This window comes from Vicugna pacos, chromosome X (assembly GCF_048564905.1).
Source record: "Vicugna pacos chromosome X, VicPac4, whole genome shotgun sequence".
In the NCBI taxonomy this organism is placed as follows: domain Eukaryota; kingdom Metazoa; phylum Chordata; class Mammalia; order Artiodactyla; family Camelidae; genus Vicugna; species Vicugna pacos.
The window spans coordinates 77523547-77550805 of NC_133023.1; the positions used below are offsets into that span (position 1 = coordinate 77523547).

The window sequence follows — 27259 nt, forward strand, 5'->3', positions numbered from 1 at the left end:
GAAAGGTATTCTAAATTCAGTGGTATTTAGAACAGTCACAGTGTTGTGGAACCACTGCCTCTATTTAGTTCCAAGGCATTTTCATCCCCTCAAAGTAAAAGTCCTTACTCACTAAGCAATTTCCTCCCTTTACCTTCTCCCCCAGTTCCTGGCAGCCACCAACCTGTGTTGTATCTTGTATTGGTCTTCTAGGTCCGCCATAACAAAATCCCACAGATTGAGTGACTTAAACAGCAGAAATGAATTTCTCACAGTTCTGGAGATTGGAATTCCAAGATCAAGTTGTCAGCAGTTTTGGTTTCTCCCGAGTCCTCTCCCCTTGGCTTGCAGATGGCTGTCTTTTCATTATATCCTTATATGGCCTTTTGATTGTGAGTGAACACTCCTAGTATCTCCTCCTCTTCTTGTAAGCACACCGGGCCTATTTGATTTTGGTATCACCCTGTGACCTCATTTCACCTTATTTACTTAAAGACCCTATCTCCAAATACAGCTACATTGGAGATTAGGGCTTCAATCTATGAATTTGTGGGACATGATTCAGTACCTAACATTCCAAACTCTGTCCCCCCTCCAATATTCATGTCCTGCTCATATAAAAAGTTCATCCCATCTCAACAGTCCCCGAAGTATTAACCCATTCCAACATCAACTCCAAGTCCATCTAATTATCATTTAAATCAAATCTGGGTGAGATTTGAGGTATGATTCATTCTGAGGCAAAATTCCTCTCCAGTTGAACCTGTGGAACTAAAGAAGTTATGTGCTTCCATATTCAATGGTGGAACAGGCATAAGATAGACATTCTTCTTCCCAAAGGGAGAAATCCAGTATCATGAGAATTTCCCCCTATGTTTCCTTCTAAAAGCTTTATAGTTTTAGCTCTTAGGTTAGGTTTCTGATTGAGACAATTTTTGTGTGTGGTGTAAGACAAGGGTCCAACCTTATTCTTTTGCGTGTAGATATTCAGTTTCCCAAGCACCATTTGCTGAAAACACTGTCTTTTCCTCACTTTATGGTCTTGGCAACCTGTTCAAAATCATCTGACGATATCTATGCAAGTTAGTTTCTGGGCTGTTTTTTCTATTCCATCGGCCTGTATGTCTGTCCTTATGCCAGTACCAAACTGTTTTGACTATTGTAGCTTTGATAGGGGCTATATAGCAATGATTCTCTTGTGGAGCTTCCAGTGGGAGCACAGGCCTCCCCAAACATTGATTTCTGACTTCCATTCTACAGAACTGTGAGAAGATACATTTCTATTGTCTTCTTCTCCTTCTTCTTCTTTTAACAGCAGCCACCAGAAACCAATACTAATAGTGAGCAGCAGGCACTGTGGCAAATGAGTATCCCTATTTTCACCTTACCACGTTACCACATTAGGGAACTAAGGCAAGCATATAATCCCTCTTTTGTTATTGAATAAATTCCAAATGGCTAGGACAGACCCTTACAATCAAAGTTTTAAGTGTGCAAGAGAAATGTGATTTTTATTAATTTTATTGTTTATATTTTACCCACATTGGAATGAGAGAGTAAATTACATGGTGTTCAATTGAGGAAGTACATCTTATTAAGACATACAGACCCTTCTCTTGGACTTTTATTTATTGTCTTGCTACCTTTTCCATAATATTTAATATGTTTTACATAGTATATATCAATTTTTTTCCTTTATGGTTTCATCTTTTCTTATTTTTCTAGTGTTCAGATAGGCCTTCTCCCCTATGATCTTTTCCCTGAACTCAGATTAACATATATCTATATTTTCTTTTAGTTGCTTCATTGGTTTGTCCTTAATATACTTGACATAAAAATATATGTATACATGGGTAATTCTCAAGCTCTAGTGTGCATCAGAATTACCTGGGAGCCTGTTAACAATGCAGTTACCTGCGCACCATTACCAAAGGGTGGTTCTGGAGTGTGGGGCCAGGATTCTGTATTTTAAATAAGTGCCACATGTGATTCTGAAGCATTTGATAGGCTAGAAAACTTCAAGGAACACTGACATACACTACCTTAAAAGGACCTCATATGTTGATTTGGGGGTATAATTCTTCTTTTCTGATACGTCTTTCACAAGAAAAATATTCTAGATAAATGAAATTACTTCCTTGGGGTCAAACAGTCAATCAAGTGTAGTGCAGAGAAAATAAACCAAAGATATTTTAGTCACAAATTATACCCAGTTGTTCTCAAGTCTACATGTACATCAGAATCACAGTGGGAGCTTTTACAATGTAATGATCCCTTGATCTCACTTCTACTGAGTCTGATTCAATAGGTTGGGATTGGGTCCTGAGTTCCATTTCAAATAATTCAAACCCGAAGCCAAGGTTAGAACATATGCACTAAAGATAACAGCATAAAAATAAGACAGTTGTCTCTTTAAAAAGGGGATGGGCTAGTGGTTAAAAAAAAAAGCCTTATGTGTATGTGTGTGTGTGTGTAAAACATAAAGTGGAGTGTCCAAACTTGAACTAAAGTTGGGACCTCCACTTTAATTTATCTAAGTCCAGAGCTATCATGAACTTGTAGGATGCAGTAAGTACGGAGTAAAATCTAGTTTCCTGAATTTTTTTCCAGTCCCTCAGGTGATTCCAATGCAGTTGGTCTGTATAGCACATGTTGATCAACACTGACATTTATAACAGTACAATGTCCATGCATCAAAACTGAGTCTAAGGAGACATAAATTGTTGTGTTCCTTTTTCAGTTGCAAGCTACAGTCTGCAGGGAAAAGGAAGTTACTTGCTCACAAACGATCAGAGGCAAACCTTGGCCCAGACAGCAAGACTTTTGACACAGTTATAATTAACTATTGTGCTCTACAACTTACCAGACCCTGTGCTAGGCACTGAGGGTACCAGGACAAATGAGACAATATATTTCCTGTGAGAAGGGCAGTCTAGTTAGGGAGTAATGATGACTGGGTGGTGGAACATCCTGAAAAAGTGGTCCATCTGCCATATCCCATATCAGCCTGTTTCCCATTGATCTGTGATTACAGGTCTATCGAGCGCAGCAAAAATCAAAGTAAAAGCAGAGGGAAACTGCTCTGGATCCGTGTAGGTTGGTGTGAGTAAAGAATCCTGGGTCTCCTGCAGTGAGGGTGGTATTGACCAGAACAGTTCTGGGGACTTAAAGCCACCTTCACAATACCTGGGTATATAAAAAGTAAAAAGTTTCTAGCAGTGTCTGCACAGAAAATGGAGAGTCAAGAAGACTGAGCCCTATTCACTGGAGGATAGAAGGAATAGTCCAATTCTGAGCATCCCATCATGAGTGTCACTCAGATTTATCTTGGGGAAGAGGGAGTGAGGAGAGGAAAAAAAGTCTGAGAAAAACCACAAAGGGTTGTTTGGATCCCTAAGCAGCACTGGGGAATTACTCACCTGGAGTAAGTATAACTGTAAAGCAGGCAAATGGGAGACCACTGAGGGCTCCAGAGAAATCAGTGGGTCTTTGTCACCTTTAAGACCCCAGCACATCAGCAGTGTTGGGGACCACTGGAGGGAGCAAAACCTAGCAGAAGGGGAAGTAGTGCCTAGCAGTCATGGCATTATCCAGGAAAAGGAGACACAGCAGCGTAGGTGTACAACAGTGTCTCCTACCTGGCGGTCAGTTGGACTTGCTGGTAGACATACTCCTTGGGTCCTTCACTAAATATGAAGGCCATCCAGAGGGCAGGGGCCTTGCATGTGTCAATAGAGCAGCTAGAGTTCAGTCAGTACCTCATTTGATTCCCACAGTAGCTCTGTAAAGCATGCACTGTCTTCATTTTACAGACACATATGCTGATTTTAAATAAATGTATCTGTAATAATTACCAGGTTTGTGCTTCTAAATTAAAGATCCAGAGGTAGTATAATATTTATGTCTTTAAATTGTGTCTCAAATGTTTATTGTCTCCATCCCCTTTATAAGCTGATTGGTAAGTTATTTGCTTCTTACTTTTGTTCTGACACACATGATACATTTTGGAAAAGTGAGGGAAAAAGATAATCAAGAAAAAATAAAGAAAAGGCTGCATTCTGATGTGTATATATATAATACACGTGGTTTTAAATGAGATAGTATATCTACAGACAGCTTTTTAAACTGCTTTATTAACTCTACAATATGCGATAGACATTTTTGCATGCAAGTTGATGAACCTCCCCTGCTGACAGAAAAACCTACAGAGTAAGTCAAAAGTCAAAATGAAATCTCCAATCAGAAAAATGACAGAATACCAAAGGTTCACAGTAAAGGCTACATCAAGAAAATGAAAGTTTGAGAAGCAGGGGATTTATGATCATTAACCTCAGCCTTCAAGGCATAAGGCAAAACTCATCATGATGATCATGGTGAGGGGGATCTCCAATAAGAATGCGCAGACTGTACCTCAACTGAAGCTCCCTAATTTTCCTCCTTAGCTCTCTCATCTCCTCCATGAACCTTTCCATATCATCTGCATCTCCATCTATCATGTCAATGTTATTGACAAGCCTATTGGGCATATCCTCTCTAAAATCCTGAGCAGGTGGAACCCAATCCCCTCTAATGTTTCCTCCAGGTCCCTGGCCATCTCCACCTCCCAAAGGGTGGGCTTCCTCTTCATTCTTCACTGGAGCCTGCTCCTCTCCTTTGCTTTCCTCGGGGACATTTTCCATCTTGAGATTTTTTTTTTCCTGCTTCTTCCTAGGAGACAAAAGTACTGAATGTAACAACAGCTTTCAGAGCTCTAACGGCAAAGGTTTTCCCATCTGAGAGACTGCATGTGCCCTCTAGGGGGCGCCCCAGAGCCGGCCCTGCCATAAAGCCCAGCATTTTCTCTGAAAATTCTTCCCTGGGCCACTCCTCCACCAAAACATAAGATGGGTGGTGGGCTGGACAGTGGTTGAGAGACCAGGCTTTAGCTTCTAGAGATCTTGATAAGCCCTTCAGGGGCATCCCAGGGCTTGTCCCTCTACTCCCGTCTTCCCTCACTAGCCACAGGCCCACTGTTTCTAGACTCCTGCCAGGTCTCTCCTGCACTTAACTAGGGCAGGTAGGGCTGGGAGTCTCCCAGATTTTGTTCTGATCCCTTATTCCCCCTACGCCAGAGGGCCCCAGGCACTCCCCCCTCATACCTGCAGGGATCAGAAGCAGTCCTCCTTTCTTAGCCTTGAAATCTGCTGCACCAACGGACCTAAAGACCTGCAGACGGAAATGCAACAACGGCCAGGATTTTTCATTTGATTAAAGGACAAGTATCGGGGGCAACAGCTCCACAGTTGACTTAGGACTCTGCTAGTCAAATGCTGCTGCCTTGTCTTTCTCCTCCATCCTGTCACACAGCTTCTTTTCCTGCCCCGCGACACGCTACCTCGCCTTCCAGAAATAGGTATTGTAATCAAAGATGGTTATTTCCAAACCAGTTAAACCTCTTCTTTGGGACCCTTATCTCCACTATCTCGTCCTTCCCGTCACCTAATTACAATTTCTTGAATGCAAATGTATAACTTGTGGGGCGGGGGAGTCCGAAGAACTTGTTGGGTAGCTACGTGGTTTATTTATAAAGAATTTCATTATGGGTATCTGCCAAGACCTTTTGGGACCCAGTGGCCTTTCTGGAGCTCACCCTCCTACCACTGCCCACCATTTTATGCATCAAGATGGAAGGGGGAAGAGGTAACGTGGGCACTGCAAACCTGTACCGGGGGCGGCGTCAGCGCTTTGTCATGCTTACCCCAGGGTCCGCAGGCAGCTCCCACGCTTATGCGGGCCTGCAGGGACCAGAAACTGTTTTTCGCCGCCACCCACCCCCCACACCCCCGCCTATATCTCTAAATCTCCTGATCGATCGCCTCCTCCGAAGGGATGTGCTTCTCAGACCTAATCCCTATCCTTATCCTCTGCATCAGCCGCCCCGGTCCCCGCTCCCCTCTCCCCTCCCCCCAAGTTCCCGCAGCCCACCGTTTCCGGCTCCAAAATGGACGGAGGGTGGAGAAGAAATACCGGGAACGGAGCCCTAGACCCGTTATACAGTCTGCCATCCCCAACCCAGGGTCACCGGTTGCGCGCCCCTCCTGTCGCCCTGCAGAAATCAGGCCGTTTCCTCGCGGTCTCCGTTTCTGGTCCTTCCCTTCTAGATGTCATCCGACCGCCCACCCCCTAGGAGATCCCAACTGGTCCCCATTCTCAACCCTTGGCCCCTCTGGATCTCCTCCCTCCAAGACTTCCATTTCTTGCACCAAACGGGTGGACATCGGGGAAAGGTTAGAGAGAATCCAGTCCTGGACCCGCTCTGATCTTTCCCTTCAGGCCCCGTTCCCCTCCCCAGTCAGCGCCCTCCAACCTGCCAAGGATCGGGGTCAGCTCCTACGACTTCCTCCTTCCCAAGACTCGCCCGCCTTCAAGGCAACAGCGAGCCGGCGCACAGCCACAAACGACTCCTGACCGCAACTGGGAGGAGAGAATAAACCAAGCGTCGGCTCTAGGTCTCGTAAGGGCTACGTCACTGTGAGCTCAGATCCCCAATTATGGTTCGTACCTGCAGTGCGGCAGAGGGTTGGGAGCGGGAGCATGGGCGGGGCCACCTTTCTCCTCTTTTCGTCCTCTCCCCACCAATACCACTGGGTACTGCCCATCCCTTATTTATTTATTTGTTTGCTTGTCTATTTATTTTCCTGTTTAGCAATCTTCAACACCAAAGAGGTCATAATATTTTGTCGTTTGTATTTGCTTTTTCCCTGATTCTTGCTGGAGCTTTTAAAGAATTGCTTCTTCCTTTTCTATACCATTAAATGCCCACTTCTCTCCCCTCCACTTCCCAGCAAGTAAAGTCCAGAATTTCCCCTAACAGTATTGGTTTTGTCCTAGGCTGGAACCGTGGCGTAGGAGGCGGGGGCAAGGCTAGAAAGTCTGGAAAATAGGTTGGAGGTCAAAATTTTTTTAAAAAAGTCCATCTTAGTTAATTCTCTTTCTATTTTTGTTTTGTTTTGTTTTGTTTCGTTTCGTTTTGTTTTGTTTTTAAGAGAATGGGTGATTGTTTTTTGTTCTGTTTCTCATCAGCATGCATATATTTTTTGGTTATAATTAGACAATACAGTTATTTTTAGTTGAAAAATAAGATTCGAGTTGTAAAAACTTGGCAACCTGTTTCTGCTAATGAATCATCCTATAAATATAGACCCTCGGGACAGTACACCACCTTCTAAGGACTTTGAAATGTAAACCTAAGCTGGTGGTTTCCCTTGTGAAGCGTCTCTGTGCAGGCCTTTTATGAGATGAGGCAGTGAGTCTAATGGAGTCTTGCTAGTGGAATTTCAGATCTTGAGACCTATGACAAATTTCTGGTCTCCTCTAAATTATATCTTAATTATATTAACGCGCCTTCACTTTACAAAAAGCCTCTAGCATGGCCTCTAACATAGAGCAACACTGAGGTGTTCCAACAATTCAGAACGATAATTTGGGAAAGTTATGCTGATGGATAAAAATTACTGTGAAGTTACAATATTAAAACAATATTATAGCAGAATAAATATAGAACAAATGAAACAGGAGAAAGCCAATTTTCAAACCCAAATATGGAGAAATATTAGTAACCTGATTGAAATATTTTGAATCAGTGGGGAAAGGTTAGATTACTGAAGAAATGGTGCTGGGATAATTGGTTAGCTATTTGGGAAAAAAAATGAAGTGTGTTATTCCTGTTATACACTTAAATACAGACGCTAAATATTTGGATTAAAAGATATGAAACCATTGAAAATAGTATATAAAAATGTTATTTTGTATATAATTTTAGGATGAAAAAGGTTTTTTTTAAATATAGCACAAATGACAGACATAGCCAAAAGCTAGTCAGCCCAATCCTGCTGGGAACCCTCTAAGTCTAAGGAACCATATAGAATGCTCCTCAGAATTATCCCAATTAGAGATGGGAAACTGGAGTATTCATCCACAGACGTGTGTCCTTTATTGGTAGATGTTATACCAGAATGTAAAAATCTCTGGCACTTCTAGGTTGTCCTAAGCCTGGGCTGAGCAAGCTCCCAAGGTGCCAGAAAAATCTGTCAGTAAAGTTTAGAAATACAAATGAGGTAGAAGGACAATATCATCATTATCCCTGCCTCAAGAAATATACCATTCACATTTTACTCCAAATCACTCCAAATATTTACCTTCAAAATAAAGGTAAAACACACACATCCATTCCCACGGATGTTTATGGATATTGGGCTGTTTGTAGTTTTCACTATGAAAGATAGTGTTGATTGAACTTCTTTGTACATAAAATGTTTAATACTAACATGAAGGTATTAAGTTCCTAGAATGCTCATTGCTGTATATGACTATGGATGCTTTTAATTGTCATAGAAATTGGCCTTGAAAAATATTGTCTCAGTTTGGGATCTATAATGTATGAGCATTCCTGTTTTCTTTTCTTTTTTTTAACATTTTTTATTGATTTATAATCATTTTACAACGTTGTGTCAAATTCCAGTGTTCAGCACAATTTTTCAGTCATTCATGGACATATACACACTCATTGTCACATTTTTTTCTCTGTGATTTATCATAACATTTTGTGTATATTTCCCTGTGCTATACAGTGTAATCTTGTTTATCTATTCTACATTTTTGAAATCCCAGTCTATCCCTTCCCACCCTCCACCACCCTGGTAACCACAAGTCTGTATTCTCTGTCCATGAGTCTATTTCTGTCCTGTATTTATGCTTTGTTTTTGTTTGTTTCTTTGTTTTTGTTTTTGTTTTTTAGAGTCCAATACTAGCAATCTCATATGGTATTTTTCTTTCTCTTTCTGGCTTACTTCACTTAGAATGACATTCTCCAGGAGCATCCATGTTGCTGCAAATGGCATTATGTTGTCAGTTTTTATGGCTGAGTAGTATTCCATTGTATAAATATACCACCTCTTCTTTATCCAGTCACCTGTTGATGGACATTTAGGCTGTTTCCATGTTTTGGCTATTGTAAATAGTGCTGCTATGAACATTCGGGTGCAGGTGTCATCCTGAAGTAGATTTCCTTCTGGATACAAGCCCAGGAGTGGGATTCCTGGGTCATATGGTAAGTCTATTCCTAGTCTTTTGAGGAGTCTCCACACTGTTTTCCACAGTGGCTGCACCAAACTGCATTCCCACCAGCAGTGTAGGAGGGTTCCCCTTTCTCCACAGCCTCTCCAGCATTTGTCATTTGTGGATTTTTGAATGACGGCCATTCTGACTGGTGTGAGGTGATACCTCATTGTAGTTTTGATTTGCATTTCTCTGATAATTAGTGATATTGAACATTTTTTCATGTGCTTTTTGATCATTTGTATGTCTTCCTTGGAGAATTGTTTGTTTAGGTCTTCTGCCCATTTTTGGATTGGGTTGTTTATTTTTTTCTTATTGAGTCATATGAGCTGCGTATATATTCTGGAGATCAAGCCTTTGTCGGTTTCACTTGCAAAAATTTTCTCCCATTCCATAGGTTTTCTTCTTGTTTTACTTCTGGTTTCCTTTGCTGTGCAGAAGCTTGTAAGTTTCATTAGGTCCCATTTGTTTATTCTTGCTTTTATTTCTTCTAGGAGAAAATTTTTGAAATGTATGTCAGATAATGTTTTGCCTATGTTTTCCTCTAGGAGGTTTATTGTATCTTGTCTTATGTTTAAGTCTTTAATCCATTTTGAGTTGATTTTTGTATATGGTGTAAGGGAGTGTTCTAGCTTCATTGTTTTACATGGTGCTGTCCAGTTTTCCCAACACCATTTGCTGAAGAGACTGTCTTTATTCCATTGTATATTCTTGCCTCCTTTGTCAAAGATGAGTTGACCAAAAGTTTGTGGGTTCATTTCTGGGCTCTCTATTCTGTTCCATTGGTCTATATGTCTGTTTTGGTACCAGTACCATGCTGTCTTGATGACTGTAGCTCTATAGTATTGTCTGAAGTCTGGCAGAATTATTCCTCCAGCCTCTTTCTTTCTCTTCAGTAATGCTTTGGCAATTCTAGGTCTTTGATGGTTCCGCATTCCTGTTTTCTTATGTGTTCACCAACACTGGTTTATTATATTTTTAAATTTTTGTTTTATTTTATTTTTCATTTCATTTTGTCTTATTTCATTTATTCTTAAAAAACTTTTGTCATGGTCATCACATAATGTTTTCTAAACCTGCCACATCATAACAGATACCTGAGATTAAGATTCCCAGACCCTTCTCTCAAGATTCTAGTTCAGTAGATTGAAGCCAGGCCTGCAAACTTGCATTTAGGTTCTTTAGACAATCCTTAATATTAGGATTGGGAATCCATGTCATAGGCAAAAAAAAAAAAAAAAACAAAACAACAACAAAAAGCTCCCATTGTTATGTAGTGCTTGTTTGAAAAATTATTATGAAATAATTTCAAAGTTACAGAATGATTTGAAAATAGTGCAAGGAATCCACACATGTCCTTCACTGTAGTCCCCAGTTTTAACATTTTGCTACATTTACTTTATCACTTTCTTTTCATCTAGAAAGGCATATTATTTTTTTCTGAATTGTTTGAGTCAGGTAAAGATCAAATGGTCATTTAAAAAAATTTAGTTTAATTCATTCTATATGAAATTTTCTTAAAGATGAGCCTAATTTTTGTCTTTGGAGATTTCTTATATAAAATATATGTGTATGTATATATGTATATATGTGTGTGTGTATATATATATATATATAAACTTGTGTAAAGATAAATATTTTAGTGTGTAGTCTTACTAAATGTTCTCTACTCACTACCATACTCACATAATTTATTTATGCATCTATTTTAATGGAATAATATATCATAAACTGTCCTGCTACTTGCTTTTTTATTTCCTCAAATATGTTTTCAGGGTAGTAACAATTTAACTGCTGTCCCTGTTTTCAATGTCTAAAAAGTGTTCAAATTACCATAATTTATTTAACCAATCCCCAATTTATTCATTTTGGTATTATTTCCATTTATTTACAGTTACTAGTATACTGTTTCAGTAAATGTGTATATGAAAATGGCCCTCCGGAAAGGTTGTCTGTTCACATTCTCACCAACACAGGTTGTAATCAATCATACTGATTTAGGAAATATTGGCATCATATAAAAGTATGTTGAGAGAATATAGCATATCTCCATGTTTTTATAATATATATAGTTTGAAAATATATAATAAATATATGTGTGTATGTATACGTATAATCACAGTTATTTTATATACCTTAAATTTGTGTATGTATGTATATATGTAATACATCCACGCCTATATGCATGCATACACAAACACACAATGCATTTTTCTTAGAAATCATGTTTTTGAGATTCATCTGTGCTTATATATATAGACATAGGTCATTTATTTTTATAGCAGTATAGTATTCCATTGTATAATTGTAATTCATTTTTTGTTTTCCTGTTGGTACACATTTAGATTTTTTTCCCTATTTATTCTACTACAAGCATAGTTTTGGTCAACATCTTTGTGCATGGATCCTTTGTACTTCCTTCACTTGAACAGCAAAATTATGTTTTTGTTTTGTTTGTTTTTAGTTTTTAGGGTTCTTCTTGTTGTTAAGCCTGATCTGCCAGGATTTTATAAATCTACTCCTTCTTGGATGACATCTTAGATATGTAAATAACACCTAAATACACAGATTCATCCTCCAGAGGTTTTAATTTAGTAGGTCTGGAATGGGACATGAAAATTTGCATTTTAAGGAGTACTCCAAGTAATTCAGAGGATCAGGCAAGTTTGGGAAACACTTTGATGAATTTTTAAAAATCATCCCATTAATTTGCTGATGGGTTTTCTTTAATTCTTACTGTAATTCAGCTTCTATTTTTAAACATCTTTGTTATCCTTAATGATTGGGTTTTAAAAAGTAAAGTAATACAGACATGAATAATGTAGAAAGTGAAGGAGTTTGCTATATATTCTTTCATAAATTTTATTTTGTATGTATTTATGCATAGAAATATTTCCTTAGCTCAAGCAAGGATGAAATAATACTTAAAATTGTTCTTTAGTATTCAGGATATTGCATAGCTTCTAAACAGAGTAACACTTAAAAACAAATTTTTAGGTTGAAGGGAAAGTTCCAAACTGAATACATTTCCCTCAAATTTCTGTACAAGCAAACAATCTATTTTGGTAAACCCTGAAATTGGTTAACACACACACACGTGCACACACATGCACACACATACACACACATTCTTCATTGATCTGTAATTACTGTTTCTTCCATTTTTATTTGTCTCTGTTCTTTTTAAATTGTTTAATTTTGAGGATTGTATTGTTTTTCAAAAATAAAACCATCCAGTTTTGTGTATATTATTGGAAATCATTCTCTCTGCATATACTTATGTAAAAGAAAATGTTATTGAATCAGGCAAGAATTGCATCATAAATGTGAATTTCTCCTTTAAGAAAGGCACAGAACTATGTTGACCACCAAGATTAAAGCTTGAAGAAAAATAAAGTTTTAAAGTCACTACGTTTTTCCCATTTACTTGAAACAAGAAACTACTGTTCACGGCTCAACTAAGTTTTCTAAAAAAATAAATACAACTTTCTTTCTCATGCTAAAAGTTGTAAAATTTCATGGTGATAAGAGATCATTTGTTCTTTTGTTGCGTCAAATGCTTTAAAACATTTGAAACATTGTAATATAGCATGAGTCACACAGCAATGACTAGTGGGAAAATTGTTTTAAAAATTCTATCAGCCAGTGTAAAACATTTCTTTGTTAAGCTTAGATTTTGTTAAAGAAAGCTTTGTATTCAAATGCTACTAAAACTCAGTCTTTCTTGATAACATTAACAAGAATAATTTAAGATAAATCTCCCTTCTGCAGTAGAAATAAAGAAGATTCTAATGGCTTTCCTAATCTTAAACACACCATGGAAATTGTTTTCTTTATTAAAATATATTACTAAAATAATACGTAATATATATTATATGCACATATTTAATTGCCTCCTATGTAGTTTTCTGAGATTGTTTTAATTCAACAGTATATTTGGACACATTTCCATGTCAGTAAATATAGTAAATCCTGTATTAGTTTTCTATTGCCTTGTAACAAATTACCACAAACTTAGAGGCATATCCAACATACCTCACAGTTTCTATAGGTCAGAAATCAGACACAGCATGGCCATGTGTTCCCTGCTCAGAGAATCCACAAGGCTGAAATCAAGATGTTGGCTTGTTGTGTCCTCATCTAGTGGCAAACCTAGGGAAAAATCTGCTTCTAAGCACATTTTTATTATTGTCAGAATTCAGTTCCTTGGGGATGCAAGACTGAAGTCTCAGTTTTCTTACTAGCTATCATCCAGGGACTGCTCTCAGCAACCAGAGTCTGGTCTCATATCTTACCATGTGGTTCCCGCAATCCCAGCAAGAGAGAACTACCCTTATTTCAAATCCTTCTCACACTTAAAATTTCTCTGATTTGCACTTCTGCTGCCAGCTGGAGAAAATTGTCTACTTTTTTTTTAAATTCCTAATGTTTGTTTGTTTGTTTGTATTTATTTATTTATTTATTTATTTATTTATTTATTTATTTATATTGAAGTCTAGTCAGTTTACAATGTTGTGTCAATTTCTGGTGTACAGCACAATGCTTCAGTCATACATGAATATACATATATTCATTTTCCTATTCTTTTCACCATAAGCTACTGTAAGATATTGAATATAGTTCCCTGTGCTGTACAGAATAAACTTGTTTGTCTAGAAAATTGTCTACTTTTGAATGGCTCAAGTGATTAAGCCCAATCTACCCAGATAATCTCAACATTTTAACTGTCAATTCATTCAGGATTTTATTTTTTTTAATGGAGGTACTGAGGATTGAACCCAGGACTTCACACATACTAAGCATATGCTCTACCATGAAGCTATACCCAACCACCTTACCCCTGGGCTTTAATTACAGGTGCAAAATCAAATTGCAGAAGTGCCTTGATTATTATGTGTTAGAATAATGAGAAGTCTAGAATCTTGTGGGCAAACATCTTAGAATTCTCTCTAGCACAGTACTTAAACCATTTTTTAAAATTTAGATACAATTTTCTGACATGAAATTCAATATTTTAACAATTTGAAAGTGTATAACTCAGTGGCATTTAGTACATTAACAGTGTTTTGCAACCATCACCCCTATCTAGTTCCAAAAATTTTCCATCACCTCAAAAGAAAACCCCATATCTTTTAAGCAATCATTCTCCATTACTCCCTCCCCACAACCTCTGGCAACCACTAATCTGCATTCTGTTTCTGTGGATTTTCCTAGTCTTGTTATGTCATATAAATGGAACCATGCAATACATGACCTTTTGTTTCTGGCTTCTTTCACTTAACATAATGTTTTCAAAATTCACTCATGTAGTATTACTACTTCATTCTTTGTTATAGCTGAGTAATATTATATTGATTGATATGCTACATTTTCTTTATCAATGCAGCAGCTGATGGACATTTGGACTATTTCCATCTAATGGCTACTGTGAATAGTGCTTCTGTGAAAATCTGTATACAAATTCCTGTCTGAATACCTGTTTTTATTTTTATTTTTTGTATATATCTAAGAATGGTATTGCTGGATCATAGGGTAATTCCATATTGAAGATGTTGTGGATTGATTTCTAGTCACTGTTTATTTCTTATATGATCTTTATTATTTCCTTCTTTCTGCTAGTTTTGTGTTTAGTGTGCCCCTCCTTTTTAATGTACATGCTTATAGCTATACGTTCCCCTCAGTACTGCTTTAGCGGCATCCTATAAGTTTGGCATGCTGTGTTTTTGTTTTCATTCACCTCAAAATATTTTCTAATTGCCTTTGTGATTTCTTCTTTGACCCATTTTTTGTTCACTAGTGTGTTTTAAAATTTGCTCATTTTTGTGAATTTTCCAGTTTTCCTCTGATAATGATTTCTAGTTTTATCCATTGCTTTTGGAGAAGATATTTTGCATAATTTTAATCTTTTAAAGTGTATTGAGACTTGTTTGTGGCCTAATATATGGTCTATCCTGGAGAATGTTGCATGTGTGTTTGAGAAGAATGTGCATTCTTGTGTTGTTGGGTAGAGTGTTCTGTATATATGTTTGGCCTACTGGATCTTATAGAGTTGTTCAAGTCCTCTGTTTTCCTTATTGATCTTCTGTATAGTTGTGCCATCCATTAGTGGAAGTGGAGTATTAAATTCTCCAACTATTATTGGAGAATTATTTCTCTCCTCAATTATCAGTTTTTCCTTTTTATATTTTGGTGGTCTTTTGTTAGGTGTGTGTATGCTTATAATTCTTATCGTCTTGATGAATTGACCCTTTTATCAATATATTATCTTTCTTTATCTCTTGTAATTTTTATTTTTACTTACTGTTGATTTTGTCTAACATTAATATAGCCACCCAGCTCTTCCTTGATAACTATTTTCATGGAATATCTTTTCTATCAATTTACTTTCACACTATTTGTGTTTTTGGATCTACAATGAGTCTCTTTTAGACAGCATATAGTTTGATTATGTTATTTTATTCATTCTTTTAATGCTTGTACTTCAATTGGAAAGTGTAGACCACTCACATTTACTAATTACTGATATGAAAAGACCTCTCTGTCATTACACAATTTTCTCTACATATCATATCTTTTTTGTTCTTCAATTCTGCCATTGCTTTCTTTTGTAAGTAATTTATATTTTTTTCATAGAGGTTACTGTGGAGATTACAGTTAGTATCTTTAATGCATAACAATCTAGTTTGAATTAATACCAACTTAATTTCAATTGTTTGGATCAATTTTGCTTATATATAATTTTATCCTTTCCCTTTATGTTGCTATTGTCATAAATAACATCTATATACATTTTGAGCCCATTAATATATATTTACAATTATTTTATGCACTTATCTTTTAAATCATATAGGGAAAAACAGAGGCATTACAAACCAAAAATACAACAAATACTGATGTTTATTTTTACCCACATAATTATCTTGACTTTTTTATTCATATGATTTTGTGTCAAAATTTCTAGTGTACATGGATAAGGAGTACAACATTTTATTCGTTGAGTGATGTAGTGGGTAGGTATTTAGGATGGAGGACTGATGAAATATATGTGAGAAATGTAATAAGGCCAGTATACAATTCCTATTTTTGTAAATCTTAAAAATATGTATTATATGTTCTTTGAGAAATAATTCAAATAATACAAAGTATGTGAATTAACAGTGTGGGAACTGCCTTACTCACTTCCACTGACTCTATTAAGCCAGTGGGCATCCCTTGCAAAAGCCCTGTTAGCCAGGTAACATCCTTACTTCTGCCAGCCTCCAGGTATGGCATCTGGCTTAGTGACACTGTCTCCAAGGCTTCTCACAAGAACAACATGTGTTCTTGTTTATCCGGTTTTATTTACAACTGTCTAGGTCTATACTGAAGAAATGTGAGTGCAAGGGACTGCCCGGGTTTGAGTGGTGAGGTAGAGCCTTTTGGTCCTGGCCCTGTTGTCTCAGGATTTGAAAAAGTAATCCACAATATACAACATACAACATATAACATCACTTACAGAACAAACAACATCACTCTTTATTTTGAAAAGAAATAGGGATTCTGGGTAGGATAAATAGACAGAATAACCGGCCTTTTGGGTGGATGAGTCAGTCTTCCAAGGAAAGCTTTAGCTCTCTCTCTCACTTCAGTCACAGGCCAGACAAAAGAGAAAGAAAGATTAGGATGATGATTACAAGTCTGGTGCTATTTTGTAGTTGTTGTTTACAGGACCGTGGATCATTTCATGAAAACCTCTTCTGAGACCTTGATTATAGCTTGTAAGAAGTGAAGAGAGGAAGTTGAGGGGATCATCAGTGCCAAAAGTCCTGAGTTTCATCCCCAAATCATCTAACCTCCACTTTCTTGGACTCAAGTTCCAGATCTCACCTTGGGAAGAACAAGAATCTTAGTGGCTCTGATGTAGTCCCACTGGTTGTCACGAAGGCATCTGGAGTGGATGAAGGATAGACAGCATTCATTAGGACCAAAGTGGAGACACACTGACTGCACAGTACCAGCTCCCAATCTATGTGACAAAAAATGCCTTCAAATTTGCTGTGACATATGCCCTGGATATGGATAATGGAACAGAGTCCATGGAATTCAGAATATTACTGTATACATGTTCCAAGCACAAAGGTAGTTTAATTTGTACTGAGAAAGATGTTCTGGGTACTGAGTGATTTAAAAAAGAGAATGAATATAGTCGTATGCATAGTGGAACATCTTTTTAGTTGAAAAATTGCTTATATACATAATCATTTAATTAGGATATATTTATAGAGACTTTAAAAAAATCTATGAGTTCCCATTATTTACTCCCCTGATATTCCCATCACTCTCTTCTAACACCAAATACATTTTATCTTAGACTGAGTGGAGAACGCCTGCACTTTTTCTAGCTACTCCTGGGAGAAGTTGGGCATGGAGCTGGAGGAGGGTATGGGTGCTGACTTGAAGTAACTGTATGTCTCTTTGGGACTAGTGTTCCTCACAATCAACTAATCATTACAGATATTTGACCTCACACAACTGTGGGAGCTGAGTAAGTAGTTTCTGTAAGGCTGTCCCTTCAAATCTGATTCTGAAGCTTAAAGATCAAAGTGCAAACGGTCAGAAAGACAAGCTAGATATAGCCTGGGGGAGAACAAGAACAAGCAATAATGCATAAGCACAAGCTGGAGCCCTTGAGGACAGACTATGTATGTCCTCAGGGTCTCTACAGTTAAGGGCATGGGTGTTATGGAGAATCTGGGGCCCTTAATCATATATCTAAATACACATGCCAGACACAGGAGTCGAAAAATCAGAGGACCTAGGGGAAATTTAGAACAGTCACAGGCTTGGCCAATGTCTCACACCACACTGACGTGAGTCAACCAATAAGCAATGTCTTTGAACTACAAAGAGGCAGTGTCTTCATTTCCACCCTCAAAATCTCCCGTGATAATCTCTCTTGTGACTAACTCTAACCACTTACATACAGGTAATTGAATCCTAGAAAATGTAGTCTACTCTATCCAGGTTGACAGATTTAAAACGGCCATAATATGATTCCATTTATAAGACATTTTGGTAAAGGTAAAATTATAGGGATAGAAAACTGACCAATGGTTGCCAAGGACTACGTGTGGATAGAGGTTGTGACTACAAGGTGGCATGAGGAAATGTTTTGATCTGATAGAACTGTTCTATCTCCCATCATCCCCACTGAAATGAGGGTGACCATGTCAATGACAGGATCTCCCATCTCATCTGTGGCCCACACAAGTAGCCACCTCAGAACACTTCAAGATGAAGATGCCCTCCTCACTAATATGTTTCTCAAAGCTGTGGGGAAGGGAGTGTCCTCTGAGTCCCTACAGCAGCTGCTTGGTCCACCGACTTACATTGACTTCAAAGGCATTTCCACTCAAATGACCGCAGGTGGTGACTCTTGCAACTGTTTCACCGTTGCGTGCCATGGAACACCAAAACTTCATGCCCTCATATCAGCTGGATCCTTGCTATCTTCAGATCCACCTTGGCCAGATAACTTTTCCCAGATCCCCACTTCCTTCAGGGCCTCTGGCTTGCAGCCAATTTTGCTGTCAAGTACTGTATTAATCACAGTCCCCACTTGCCTCTGCCAGGTATTCATTCCAGCTATTTTATCTTTAATAAAACATATTATATCACTTACAAAAACTCAGTGAACGTCAAAAAAGTGGGCTTGGACGGTGCAAGGCAGGGGAAGCCCACTCATGCTATGGGACTGTTATAGCTGAAATACTATTGCTGTCTACATGCTAACCAATATGTACAACAGAGACTGAATTCCAGGCACTCTTCTGTGACTGCTCATAAAAACCAGAGGCCCCTCCCATCATACATAGTTCACCATATCATTGAGCCAAATGAGGCTCCCATGTCATTCAGTTACATCTCCAAGTCTCAGGATGGTATGTGTGTTTGATACACACATGCACACAAACATACACACACACTCATATAAGTCTACTTTCTTGGTTTTAGTCTTTTAGTCTCTATAGAAAAGAAAAGCATATGAGTGTTTCCATATGTTGGAACAGTTGCCAAGCGATCTGATTCACAATTGATTTCACCGAATGTTATAATTTTTGCCATTTTAAATGGTATATTCAGACTGAAAATTATATTTTCCATTTGTTACAATTAGTTTGTGTATATTAAACTTACACTCAACAGACTTATTGATCTCTATCACTAATTTTAATTTTCTGTAGCCTCTCTGGAATTTATATGATGATAAACATATATTGACAGCTTTATTTTCACTTGTACACATTTATTAATTCATGCATGTATAGCTGCATGGATATATTTTGGCTTACTGGATTGCCCAGGAGAGGCTACAAAGCTGAAAAGAAGTGGTCATATAAGTCATTTTTGTCTCTTTTTTGACTTTAAAGGGAATGCACTTGATGTTTCACTATTAAGTATGATGTTTGATGTAGTTCATTCTTTTTTTAATATTCACTGTCAGTTTAAAGAAACGCCTTTCTATTTATTAACTGCTGAGAACTATTGTTATTGTCATTGTTTAATGCTAACTGGTTGTTTATTTTTTGTAGGCCTTTTTTATCACTCCTGGGCATATATTCAGAAGGAACCGTACTTCAAAAAGACACCTGCACCCCAATGTTTATAGCAGCACTATTTACAGTAGCCAAAACATGGAAACAGCCTAAATGTCCATCAACAGATGACTGGATAAAGAAGAGGTGGTATATTTATACAATGGAATACTATTCAGCCATAAAATCGACAACATAATGCCATTTGCAGCAACATGGATGTTCCTAGAGAACGTCATTCTAAGTGAAGTAAGCCAGAAGGAGAAAGAAAAATATCATATGAGATTGCTCATATGCGGAATCTAAAAAAAAAAAAAACATAAATACAAAAAAGAAACAGACTCATAGACATAGAATACAAACTTGTGGTTGCCGGGGGTTGGGGGTGGGAAGGGACAGACTGGGAGTTCAAAATTTGTAGATACTGACAGGCATATGCAGACTAGATAAACAAGATTATACTGTATAGCACAGGGAAATATATACAAGATCTTATGGTAGCTCACAGAGAAAAAAATGTGACAATGAATATATGTACATTCATGTATAACTGAAAAATTGTGCTCTACACTGGAATTTGACACAACATTGTAAAATGACTATAACTCAATAAAAAATGTTAAAAAAATACTGGATATTTTGTGATAATTGTCCTTTCCTCCTTCCTTTATTTCACTAAGGGGCTCAATTACATTACAGATCTTCTCATGTTAAACCAACATTGCATGCCTGGGATTAAACACAGCTCTGTCATATTGTATTTCCTGTTTTAGCCATGGCAGGACTTAGGTTGCTATTAATTTATTTATACCTTTTGCATTAATGTAACTAACTGAGATTGGCTAATAATTTTGCTTTCTCATATATTATTTGTCAAGAATACTTTTAACAATATATACGATTTTCTATTCCATTAGTATGGAAAGTCGTGGTTTTCTCTGGGATTTATCTGTTGAATCTAAATTTTAAATTTACCAGCATATCTTTTTAATAAGATTACTGTATCTTTTTAAGCTTTGCTGAAACTGCAAGCATGACAGCTTTTTTCATTCCAAAAGTGACTCATCTGTACCTGTCTCCAATTTTCTTGACCCCTGTTGCCAGAGATTTCTCTATTATCTTATCTCTTTAAAGTGCTGGCATGTAGGAGTTTTTGGTTGAACTCTTGTCATCTGTTATCAATTTCATCAATTTATACTCTTATCCTTACTATTTTTTCCTTGAAGATAGTGGAAAGACAAGAGATTGCATTTTATTAAGTAAATGACCAATGAGCAATCTTTTCATCTACCATCAGGTTTTATTTTCTGATTTTTATCCTTGAATATAACAGATACTCAAATATCCAATACACTCATCTGTTTGGAAGAGACCTGTGGCTCAGCAGTGCTGGTATTTTCAGTCAGTGCTACTGCTCTATTTAATTCCACCATTGGCACATCAGACGATTAAGGAAGAGGGAACTGGAGCAGTGAAGTAATAGAGTCTACTCTAAATACACTTGACTCTTGAACAACACAGGTTTGAACTGCATGGGTCCGCTTATGCGTGGATTTTTTCCCCAACAAATACACAAAAAAATACGTGTAGAGAATCATGTATAAGACTTGTATTGAAGTAGATAGCCTATCCTTACCTGACATAGGCAGAAGGTGAGTGACATTTAATATCAAATTAATAATGTTTAGTTTCCTTATTGTTTTATAACTTTTCTTTCCAATAATTCCATGACTGTACAGTATGCCTCTCTCTCTCTCTCTTGTAATTGTAGAAACTGTATAGCTGTCTATTATCACCACAGGTAAGTGTTTTTAATATAACAATGCTCCCAATGCTATATTATGAAGATGACTGTAATACTGTATGCCATAAAAGTTTTAAAGTGATTCATCCATTAGTATATAGACTAGGCTACCATGAAGCAATGGTATTGATCACCACAGGCTACTGTAAAACAATCATATTGCAGCTTCTTCCTTCTCAAATACCTGTAAATAAATATGAATTTCTTTCTCACATCATCTTTTTACTTTTGATGTCTAGTATTAGTAATATGTATAACATCTACAGTGTTTTGTATCATATAAGACAGTATTGATGTAGTTACTGACAGACAGATGATTCATCTTGTAAACAGATGAAACAAACTTTCAGTATTGAGAAGTACAGTACAGTACTGTGAATATATTTTCTCTTCCTTATAACTTCTCAATAACGTTATCTTTTCTTGGCTTACTTTATAGCAAGAATACACTATATAACACATATAACACAAAATATGTGTTGATCGACTACTTGTGCTGTCAATAAGGCTTCCAGTCAACAGTAGACTATTAGTAGTTACATTTTGGGGGGGTCAAAAGTTCTGTGCAGATTTTCAACTGTGCAGGGGTCAGCGCCCCTAATACCCGTGCTGTTCATGGGTCAACTGTATTTATGTATTTCACTTAAGAGAGAGAATAGCATACAATATAGCAAAGTGTAGGAAAGAACATCCACTTTGAAAACATCCCTGTCTAGACTCAAATCTGGGCTCTCTCACTTATTGCTCACATGATTTTACGCAAGTACTCCATCTCTCTGAGCTCTACCTGCATCGCGCAGTAGTCAGGGGTGTTGTTTGCCAAGTTGTTTCCATTTCTTCCCTGTTCCAGGCACCTGGCAGTACTGTACTTCTTGCTTTATCCTCTTTGTTTGGGCGGGGCCATATATGTGACTCATTCTGGCTAACGGGTTTGAGGGATATGTGTTATTTCTGGTTCAAAACATATGGTTTTTGGTTTGAGACCACCCCTTAACCCCAGGGCTCTCTTTCCCTCACAGCACAGTGATTGATAGCTTTTGAGATGGTGACTGCTCTGTCGATTTGGGTCTCTAAATTATTCCAATAAGAATAGATCAAATCTCCTACAACCACAATTCTGTAATGGGCATGCACCTGCCATAGACATGGAGTGGGAATGAGGCATATGCCACACTGAGGTTTGGGGATTGTCTATGACCACAGCACAACCCAGTCTCTCCTGACTCTTGTATCTCATCTGTAAATTAAAATAACACACTCCCAGGATTTTCCTGAGATTTAAATGAGTTAACTTACATAACGAGGTTATCACAGTGCTTGACATAAACAGGAATTTAAAACACAGCAGCTTTGATTATTAACTAATAATAACAAAACTACTTTGGAAGAGTGTGGAACATCTGTTTAAAATAAGAGGTATTCCTAGGTCGTAAACCTGAGCAGAAGCTTTTTTTAGCCTTAAAAATATACTCATACCTTCAAAGAGACATAAATAACTTACAAGTTTTCTAAAGTAACTGCTTTAAGAAAAAGTGGGGGAAAATGGTCACACTGCCAAGGCAATTTACAGATTTGATTTAATCCCTATCAAATTACCCAGGACGTATTTCACAGAACTAGAACAAATCATAATAAAATTTATATGGAACCACAAAAGACCTAAAATTGCCAAAGCATTACTGAAGAAAAAGAAAGAGGCTGGAGGAATCACTCTCCCAGACTTCAAACAATACTATAGAGCTATAGTCATCAAAACAACATGCTATTGGTACAAAAACACACATATAGACCAATGGAACAGAACAGAGAGCCCAGACATGAACCCACAAACTTCTGGTCAACTCATCTTTGACAAAGGAGGCAAGAATATACAATGGAATAAAGACAGTCTCTTCAGCAAATGGTGTTGGGAAAACTGGACAGCACCATGTAAAGCAATGAAGCTAGAACACTCCCTTACACCATACACAAAAATAAACTCTAAATGGATCAAAGACTTAAACATAAGACAAGATACAATAAACCTCCTAGAGGAAAACATAGGCAAAACATTATCTGACATACATCTCAAAAATGTTCTCCTAGAACAGTCTACCCAAGCAATAGAAATAAAAGCAAGAATAAACAAATGGGACCTAATGAAACTTACAAGCTTCTGCACAGCAAAGGAAACCATAGGTAAAACAAAAAGACAACCAACAGAATGGGAAAAAGTTTTTGCAAATGAAACCGACAAAGGCTTGATCTCCAGAATATATAAGCAGCCCATATGACTTAATAAGAAAAAAATAAACAACCCAATCCAAAAATGGGCAGAAGACCTAAACAAGCAATTCTCCATGGAAGAAATACAAATGATCAATAGGCACATGAAAAAATGATCAATATCACTAACTATCAGAGAAATGCAAATCAAAACTACAATGAGGTATCACCTCACACCAGTCAGAATGGCCATCATTCAAAAATCCACAAATGACAAATGCTGGAGAAGCTGTGGAGAAACGGGAATCCTCCTTCACTGCTGGTGGGAATGCAGTTTGGTGCAACCACCGTGGAAAACAGTATGGTGATTCCTCAAAAGACTAGGAATAGACTTACCATATTACCCAGGAATCCCGCTCCTGGGCATATATTCAGAAGGAATCCTACTTCAAAATGACACCTGCACCCCAATGTTCATAGCAGCACTATTTACAATAGTCAAGACATGGAAACAGCCTAAATGTCCATCAACAGATAACTGGATAAAGAAGAATTGGTATATTTATACAATGGACTACTATTCAGCCATAAAAACCGACAATATAATGCCATTTGCAGCAACATGGATGCTCCTGGAGAATGTCATTCTAAGTGAAGTAAGCCAGAAAGAGAAAGAAAAATACCATATGAGATCGCTCATATGTGGAATCTAAAAAACAAACAAACAAACAAAGCATGAATACAAAACAGAAACAGACTCACAGACTTAGAATGCAAACTTGTGGTTGCCAAGGGGGCGGGGGGGGTGGGAAGGAATAGACTGGGATTTCAAAATGTAGAATAGATAAACAAGATTATACTGTATAGCACAGGGAAATATATACAAGATCTTGTGGTAGCTCAGAGAGAAAAAGAATGTGACAATGAATTATATACATGTTCATGTATGTGTAACTGAAAAATTGTGCTCTACACTGAAATTTGACACAACATTGTAAAATCATTATAAATCAATAAAAAATATTAAAAAGGTGCGGGGCATCTCATCCCTCATTTTCAACTGGGAGAATGAAATCTCATTTTTAATTTTTATGCGTTCTTACAGTATGTCTCTCTAAAATGCAGTGTAACCAGCAAACTTGCTGAAGCCCTTAATTAGCTTGGTAGTTCTTTTGTAAAATCCATCGAATTTTCTACATAGGTGATCATGTCTGCAAATAAAGGCAGTTTTTCTTCTTCCTTCCCACCACCATCCCAAAAAAGGGGTATTGTGTCTGCTGATCCTGACAGGAAAGTTGCATCTTGCTTTCCGGAGAGGACAGTATATTTGTCATATAGATAAGACTTTCTAATGTTTTGCACTTATGCACTTATTTTTGCTACCACGCTATCAGAAACATGCTTAGAAATTGGAGTTATCTCTGAAGAATAAAAAAAAGTGAAAAGATTTAAGCAGGAGAGACTACAGGATGAGATAAGATAAAATGAATTAAAGAGCAATAATTAATTTCTTAATGAGAAGAAGAATAGAATATAATTATTATAAACATATATTACCTGGTTCTTTGTAAACAAAGGTACAAAGTTTTAAAGTGGTGGACGATTTAGTTTGGACAGTTTCCCAGAATATTTTCTGAGGAACACTATTTCCTCCAATGCTCTGTGAGAAAATATTTCATTCCCACGTAAGTTGGGGAAACTATCCCTTCCTTTGAGATTCATATTGCATATTACCATATTATCTAAAAAAAAAATCCTACAGTATGGAAATTAATTTACCTTCAGTCCTGTGTGTCCCAGACTTCGCTAACGTGGAGTACATTTTTGTCGTTGCTGTTTTTGGCCCTAGTAGTTTGGAGAACAAGCTTGGAAGTGCTGAAATGAGAGAAAAATAAAGGGGATTATTTAAGCTACGTGTAATATAAACTATCACAAGTGACAATATTCTTGAACTGCGTGTCAAAAAGTGTAAGCACGATTTCGCTATTTGCTCAACTTTACTCATTCAATACTACTTTAATGATGAACCAGGGCCCTGCTGCTGAGAGATGACATAAAATCCACGAACCACTGCCGCCCCTCCGCCGCCACCCCACCCCCAGAGGCAGGACATCGTCCTCCTCCACTTCACTCTCTGCCGACTCTGCGACACCAGCTTCCGTGGCTCCAAGTTCAGGTCACACACACCCACAGGCTTTCTTTGCCAGATGTACGAGTTAAGCCACGCTCCGAAGCCACTCCCTACCTCCTCCGTCCAGTCTCCTCTCCGGGCCCTCTGCTCTTCCGCCAGGCCTTGATCTGAGGTCGCTTGGGCGCCCCCAGAAGCCCAGTTCTCTGAGTGAACTTCTAGTACCGGCGGGAGCCCCTCCTACCCGAGTACCGCCCACCACGGAGGGATAGAATAGTGGGTGGAAAGGTTAGTACCCGAGCCCGAGTCTCGTCAGAGTTCCCCCTGAGCTAGAGCGCCCCCACAGGTCTAACGGTCTTCTGCACCTATACGTCTGACTCCGCTGAAAGCCAAGCCGGGCTATAGCTCAGTAGACTCTCCTTACACGTCCACACTCAAGGGACGCACCCTAGTGCACGGCCATAGGCGGTCCCATCACCTCGGGAACCACTGAGTTTAGGAGACCTCGATCTTCACGTGTCTGAGAGACCCGAGTCTCACGTGACCACATCCTGGCACGTGGCCGTAGGAGCCACTTGACCAATAGCGATAGAGAAGCTGCTGTGCTGACGTGATTGCTAGGGCTTTGTCTGCCACGTGTGGTGGGAGCCACGTTTTTGCCTCTATGTGGATCTACAGTTTCGTTGCCCACAACCTTCACATGACAGAGACGGCTGAACTGGTCATGTACCCTGGAGAGAGGGGTACCAGACCATAGCATCCATGACCTAAGTAGTAGATCACCAATGTGACATCAAGGGCTGAAGCTTCCACATGCTGGTAGCTACTAGGGGTCACATAAGAGAAGGATCCACGTGACAGGAAGGGTTTAGGAGCCCACAGTACTCTAGTGACTTGAAGAGCTGGATCTACCTCATGATCATAGCAGCAACAGGGCCACATAACCTTTGGCTTGAGGAGTCCATGGTACTGACAGGACAAGTAGGTCTGGGCCTGCCACATAACCATTGTCCACTTGATGGCAGCACCCACATGGCCCGCAGCACCCACAAGGCCTGCAGCCTTTGGAACCCACAATGCTCCAGTGCCTGGGAGGACTGGGTCAGCTTCCAGAGAGTAGGGGCCAAAGATATGAGGGTTCTCTTTGATCTGCTTGTTTCAGGAGAACTTTATCTTCAGGAGAACTAGTGATCTGAGTTTGCCCACATTCCTGGTCCCCTCCACACTCCACATGACATTAGTGGCTCCAGGTGGCCTTCTATAGCACACAGATTGGGCTTTATCTACTCCCATCCCTCTTTAATGTGTTAATGTTATTTCATTTTTCTCTAGATAACACATGAAATTAAATACATAACAAATTAATACATAATGATTAAATAAGTCCCCCCAAAACCCACAATCCTGGGCATACTGTAGAAACTACTGTAAGAGCCTAACTAGTGGGTACAGGCCAGCACTGTTGACTTCATG

The 27259-nt window shown here is 38.2% G+C and overlaps 1 protein-coding gene and 1 long non-coding RNA gene across 5 annotated transcripts; both read right to left on the bottom strand.

Moving 5' to 3' along the window:
* Positions 1-4094: 4094 nt before the first annotated feature.
* BEX5 (brain expressed X-linked 5) lies at positions 4095-6458 on the bottom strand. 3 transcript variants are annotated; one of them, XM_031671509.2, is made up of 3 exons: positions 6330-6458; positions 5118-5184; positions 4095-4686 (listed from the first exon to the last, which is right to left on the bottom strand). In XM_031671509.2, exon 3 carries the CDS (start codon positions 4656-4658, stop codon positions 4317-4319), a length of 342 nt encoding a protein of 113 aa, XP_031527369.1. In that variant the 5' UTR covers positions 4659-4686; positions 5118-5184; positions 6330-6458; the 3' UTR covers positions 4095-4316. The 3 variants fall into 3 exon arrangements, with proteins under 3 accessions (XP_031527369.1, XP_006219297.1, XP_072811856.1); XM_006219235.4 differs by having other exon boundaries at positions 6326-6456; XM_072955755.1 differs by lacking the exon at positions 6330-6458 and adding an exon at positions 5717-5748.
* Positions 6459-16639: 10181 nt separating this feature from the next.
* On the bottom strand, positions 16640-26303 carry LOC140691753 (uncharacterized). Of its 2 annotated transcripts, none has more exons than XR_012067426.1 (3): positions 26234-26303; positions 25438-25533; positions 16640-17002 (listed from the first exon to the last, which is right to left on the bottom strand). It is a non-coding gene; the product is annotated as an uncharacterized lncRNA (long non-coding RNA). The 2 variants fall into 2 exon arrangements; XR_012067425.1 differs by lacking the exon at positions 26234-26303 and adding an exon at positions 25904-26010.
* Positions 26304-27259: the final 956 nt, after the last annotated feature.